The 6,000-nt window shown below is 44.2% G+C and overlaps 1 protein-coding gene across 2 annotated transcripts in view; it reads right to left on the minus strand.

Annotated features, from left to right (window-relative positions):
* The window catches only part of NFRKB (nuclear factor related to kappaB binding protein), a 139,011-nt gene extending 134,869 nt beyond the window's left edge, over positions 1–4,142 (minus strand). For both annotated transcript variants that reach the window (XM_053691500.1, XM_053691499.1), the window contains exons 1-4: positions 4,044–4,142; positions 1,292–1,436; positions 402–603; positions 154–281 (exon numbers count right to left, since the gene is read on the minus strand). In XM_053691500.1, coding sequence (XP_053547475.1) covers positions 154–281; positions 402–603; positions 1,292–1,426 — 465 coding nt within the window. In that variant the 5' untranslated portion in view covers positions 1,427–1,436; positions 4,044–4,142. The remainder of the gene's footprint in view (positions 1–153; positions 282–401; positions 604–1,291; positions 1,437–4,043) is intronic.
* Between the last annotated feature and the right edge of the window lie 1,858 nt (positions 4,143–6,000).

Below are 6,000 nucleotides of genomic sequence, written 5' to 3' on the forward strand. Positions count from 1 at the left end.
GTTTAACTCCTTACATATGACCTGTGTTATGCCGTTACTCCATTTACCAAAAAAGCTAGGAGTCTTTAGAGGCACTTTAATGTGCACCAGGATCTGATATGCGCTTGGTGTTTGTTAAGCTTTGCATTGAAGCTTAAGATACCATTGACTTACCTTTCTGGATGCTAGAATCTGTGTAAGCAACTTGTGAAAATACTGCTGTTGAGTAGTCACATATCGCTTGTACTGCGACTTAAGACAGAGCTGCCGATACTTCACTACTTCTGGGTTAAAGTGTCCATCTGTAGATAACAAATCCTCATTACATAAAGCACATCATATTGTAGAGTGCAGAGCAGATAAACCTCCTGTTGTACATAAGAAAAAAAACAAACATCAAAACATTCTCCAAATAAGCTTACCACGGAACAGCTTCTGTGCAATCTGCAAAGGGTTTCCAAAGCGGAAATTGTCCCCCTTAAACAGAGCATGGATGATCTGTTCTTGCTGATTAGCGTTGTCTTCAGGAAAGCAGGGCAGGAACTGCTTGAGGTGTTCCCGTTGGGAGTCTGACAGTACGTTCTGCCATGTATCCAGACTGACAACATCAAAAAACAGCTCTGGCTGTAAAAGAAACCCCAGAAATCATAAGAGAACTAAAGGTGACATTAAAAAAATTTAGTAGGTTGGTATCCAAAACTAAGTTCATGGTTATCATACTCAAGTCATTATTACCTGCCAAAAGTGTATTCCCCGTTTTCCCTTAAACTGGGCAGAAGTGAGCTTTAAAGTTAATGGAACATGAAACACTAAGTTGCCGATCATCTAAACTTCTCCAGATCAGATGTAGTTTTTCTCATTGACCCTCACAGGGGCTGCCCAGGTGGATTTATCGCAAAAAAAAGGGCATTACGCTGCTTTCTGTGTATAGCATCTTACAATCGCCTTTCATACACTCCCATAGAACTCCCATATTTACACATGTGCAGTTGATTTATAACAGTACAATGGCACCTGTGCTACGGTGCTTTAAAGAACCAGATGAAGACTATAACTCATACTCTTTAGTACACAATACAAAACCTAAACGACCAGAGGAATGAAGCCCTTAGTAGTGCAGTCACACAGAAGATAGCACTTGGTGAGCCAAGGATGATACTGGGTGTGTGGGCAAAATCCATTTAAGAGGGTCAGACAAGATATTGCAGGGAGATAGAAGTGTTGGATTAAAGTTAAAAATACAATAATGTACTAACATAACAAAATTTAGTGAGAGCGTAAGAATGTTTAAAGACGTCTCAGCTTTACTCACATCCTCTAACAGGTCTTCAGGTAGACTGACTCTAGTTCCTCCCAACATACATTCTTCCATAATACGTGTCCCATTGTTCACCACACAGGGCCCAAGCTCCATGGAATCAGTCAGCATGGCATCCAATGAATCCATGACTGCTTACCTAAAAAAAAAAATAGTAGACAAGGTTTCAAATAGTAGACCCTCCACCAACAGTAAAAGTCCAGCCTCCGACCTCCCTCAACCACTGTAAAAGTCCAGCCTCCGCTCTCCCTCAACCACAGTAAAAGTCCAGCCTCCGACCACAGAAAAAGTCCAGCCTCCGCTCTTCCCCCGACCACGGCAAAATCCAGCCTCCGCTCTCCCTCCGACCACGGCAAAATCCAGCCTCCGCTCTCCCTCCGACCACGGCAAAAGTCCATCCTCCGCTCTCCCTCAACCACGGCAAAAGTCCATCCTCCACTCTCCCTCAACCACGGCAAAAGTCCATCCTCCGCTCTCCCTCAACCACGGCAAAAGTCCATCCTCCGCTCTCCCTCAACCACGGCAAAAGTCCATCCTCCGCTCTCCCTCAACCACGGTAAAAGTCCATCCTCCGCTCTCCCTCAACCACGGTAAAAGTCCATCCTCCGCTCTCCCTCAACCACAGTAAAAGTCCATCCTCCGCTCTCCCTCAACCACAGTTAAAGTCCATCCTCCGCTCTCCCTCAACCACAGTTAAAGTCCATCCTCCGCTCTCCCTCAACCACAGTAAAAGTCCATCCTCCGCTCTCCCTCAACCACAGTAAAAGTCCATCCTCCGCTCTCCCTCAACCACAGTAAAAGTCCATCCTCCGCTCTCCCTCAACCACAGTAAAAGTCCATCCTCCGCTCTCCCTCAACCACAGTAAAAGTCCATCCTCCGCTCTCCCTCAACCACAGTAAAAGTCCATCCTCCGCTCTCCCTCAACCACAGTAAAAGTCCATCCTCCGCTCTCCCTCAACCACAGTAAAAGTCCATCCTCCGCTCTCCCTCAACCACAGTTAAAGTCCATCCTCCGCTCTCCCTCAACCACAGTTAAAGTCCATCCTCCGCTCTCCCTCAACCACAGTTAAAGTCCATCCTCCGCTCTCCCTCAACCACAGTTAAAGTCCATCCTCCGCTCTCCCTCAACCACAGTTAAAGTCCATCCTCCGCTCTCCCTCAACCACAGTAAAAGTCCATCCTCCGCTCTCCCTCAACCACAGTTAAAGTCCATCCTCCGCTCTCCCTCAACCACAGTTAAAGTCCATCCTCCGCTCTCCCTCAACCACAGTTAAAGTCCATCCTCCGCTCTCCCTCAACCACAGTTAAAGTCCATCCTCCGCTCTCCCTCAACCACAGTAAAAGTCCATCCTCCGCTCTCCCTCAACCACAGTAAAAGTCCATCCTCCGCTCTCCCTCAACCACAGTAAAAGTCCATCCTCCACTCTCCTTCAACCACAGTAAAAGTCCATCCTCCGCTCTCCCTCAACCACAGTAAAAGTCCATCCTCCGCTCTCCCTCAACCACAGTAAAAGTCCATCCTCCGCTCTCCCTCAACCACAGTTAAAGTCCATCCTCCGCTCTCCCTCAACCACAGTAAAAGGCCATCCTCCGCTCTCCCTCAACCACAGTAAAAGGCCATCCTCCGCTCTCCCTCAACCACAGTAAAAGTCCATCCTCCGCTCTCCCTCAACCACAGTAAAAGTCCATCCTCCACTCTCCTTCAACCACAGTAAAAGTCCATCCTCCGCTCTCCCTCAACCACAGTAAAAGTCCATCCTCCGCTCTCCCTCAACCACAGTAAAAGTCCATCCTCCGCTCTCCCTCAACCACAGTTAAAGTCCATCCTCCGCTCTCCCTCAACCACAGTAAAAGGCCATCCTCCGCTCTCCCTCAACCACAGTAAAAGTCCATCCTCCGCTCTCCCTCAACCACAGTAAAAGTCCATCCTCCGCTCTCCCTCAACCACAGTAAAAGTCCATCCTCCGCTCTCCCTCAACCACAGTAAAAGTCCATTCTCCGCTCTCCTTCAACCACAGTAAAAGTCCATCCTCCGCTCTTCCTCAACCACAGTAAAAGTCCATCCTCCGCTCTCCCTCAACCACAGTAAAAGTCCATCCTCCGCTCTCCCTCAACCACAGTAAAAGTCCATCCTCCGCTCTCCCTCAACCACAGTAAAAGCCCATCCTCTGCTCTCCCTCAACCACAGTAAAAGTCCATCCTCCGTTCTCCCTCAACCACAGTAAAAGTCCATCCTCTGCTCTCTCTCCATCAAAGTAACTAGGCTCCAGCTGCCCTGCCCCCCCAAAAAAAACTATAGGTCCAGGCTCCGCTCTACACCCACTCACAGTATATTTCCAGTATCCACAATCACTCCTTCCCACAGTATGAGTCCAGCATCTATTCTACACTCACAGTATAAGTGTAGCCTCTGTTCTCACCCCCACACCCCCAGTATAAGTCTAGCCTCCACTTTCCTGCTACCCACACTATAAGTCCAGAACATGCCCCCCAGGTAAAGAATCTCTTCACCCCATAGATAAAACAGTCTCTTTTTAGCTCTCCTGACTAAGCCCAGCGCTCCTTGACTTCCCCGGATAAACACTGCCTCCTGTCACCTCAGCTAACCCCTTGTCTGCATGAGATCTGCAACTCACTGCACAACACTGTCTATGACAAGCAAAGGGTTAATGCCTGTCACATGACCCTCGCTGACCCCTTCCCTCCGTTACACAGCCGGTCTGGTCACACCGTGCCAGCTCTCACCTGCTCTCCCCACACGGCCTCTCCCAGCCTACTACACTCTCAGATCTCTCCACCATCCTGCAAGTTACTGACTTCCGGTTTCCCGACTACAGGAAGTCGTGTACCGGAAACAAACAGAAGCACGTGGCGTTAGCTTCCGGTGCCTCTCAGGAAGCTGAGTGTTGAGGACTGTCATAACGAATGATTTTTTACAATAATAATAATAAAGCGTATTATAATTAGGTTATGGGTGGAGGGACAGCACAGGCTGGATACACATTATTTTGGGGAAGATATAGTTAGTGTTTTGCTTTCATTGGAGGGCTAATTATAGATCGATTTATAGTCACTTGTTTTAACCCCATGGCTGCCAGAGAGTACTACAGAGCGCTTAAAAGGGTTAATCCATTGTTTACCCGAGAAGGGCGCAGCACATTGTTATAATTAAAGCACCATTAAAGGGATTTAAAAAGATACATTTTTTTTTATTGAAAGATTTAGAAAGTGCTCTCAATTGTAAACAGTTTCCTAATTCGATTATCTAATCCAATCTTGATAACTGCACATAGAAGCCTTTTGTGATTAGCTCACGTATGTGCATTGCTATTTCTTCAACAAAGGATATCTAAAGAATGAAGCAAATTTGTTGTATTCTCTATCTGAATCACGAAATAAACAGTTTGGGTTCCAGGCCCCTTTAAATACAGTAGAATTGTACAATAAACAAATACATAATACAACGTCAGTGAAATCATCACAGTCTGAATTTCACAAGTATAGTAGACATTTTTTTTCTAACAAATTTCAAGGTTATAAATTCCCTTTTGCATTTGGGTTGCCAGAGAGGGCTACAGTAAAGGCAAAGGTTAAAGGGTCCTAACATTTTTATTTCATGATTCAGTATACAGTTGTATCTTCTATTATCAAATGTGCTTCATTCTCATGGTATCGTTTGCTGAAAGTAAACCTAGGTAGGCTCAGGAGCAGCAATGGATTACTGATAACTATCTGCTGATTGATGGCTGTACATATGCGGCTCTTGTGATTGTTTAACTAGATGTGTTCAGCTAGCTCCCAGTAGTGCATTGCTGCTCTTTCCACAAAGGACTAAGAGAACAAAGCAAATTTGATAATAAAAGTAAATTGAAAAGTTGTTTAAAATTGTATGATCTATTTCAATTCTGAAATAAAATGTTTGGGTTCCATGTCTCTTTAAGAGGTTATGCATAAATCCTTATGGGATATGTTTTAGTTTATATTGCTAAGGCAGCAGTCAGTATGTTGCTATTAAAGGGAAAGTAAACATCTTCTAATGAAAGGAACTTGAACCCCAAAACGTTTCTTTCATGATTCAGATAGAGAATACAATTTTAAACAACTTTCAATTTTACTTCTGTTATTTAATGTGCTTCATTCTTCAGATATCCTTTTTTGAAGAAATAGCAATGCACATGGGTGAGCCAATCACATGCATCTGTGTGCAGCCACCAATCAGAAGCTACTGAGCCTATTTAGATCTTTTTTTAACAGGATATCAAGAGAATAAAGTAAATTAAAAAGTTGTTTAAAATAGCATTCTCTTTCTAAATCATGAAATAATAAAATTGTGTTTCATGTCCCTTTAATTACAAGACATTTCTGTTATGTTGCTATAGAAAAACATATCAGCAAGTCTTAACAGTTTTAAAACAAATTACAATTTTTACTGCAATTTTTCAGTCGCCAAAAGTCCACCCACCATCATTTTCTTTATTTAAAAGAGGAAATCTGCGCTTCAGTCTGAAGACAACAAAGATAGCCACTGGTGTAAAGTTTGTATAAAGTGACTTGTTTTGCAGTTGTTATGAGTTAAATCCAAGTAGGGACATCTGTAGCAGGGTTATAGCCATGAGAAGTCAGCAGGTGAATTTCATGTTCTGAGAGTTAGAAATTTCTCTATTTTCAAAGCTAAATTTCATGAACATGGGGCAAAATAAAT

The sequence above is a fragment of the Bombina bombina genome, chromosome 8 (assembly GCF_027579735.1).
Source record: "Bombina bombina isolate aBomBom1 chromosome 8, aBomBom1.pri, whole genome shotgun sequence".
NCBI classification, from domain to species: domain Eukaryota; kingdom Metazoa; phylum Chordata; class Amphibia; order Anura; family Bombinatoridae; genus Bombina; species Bombina bombina.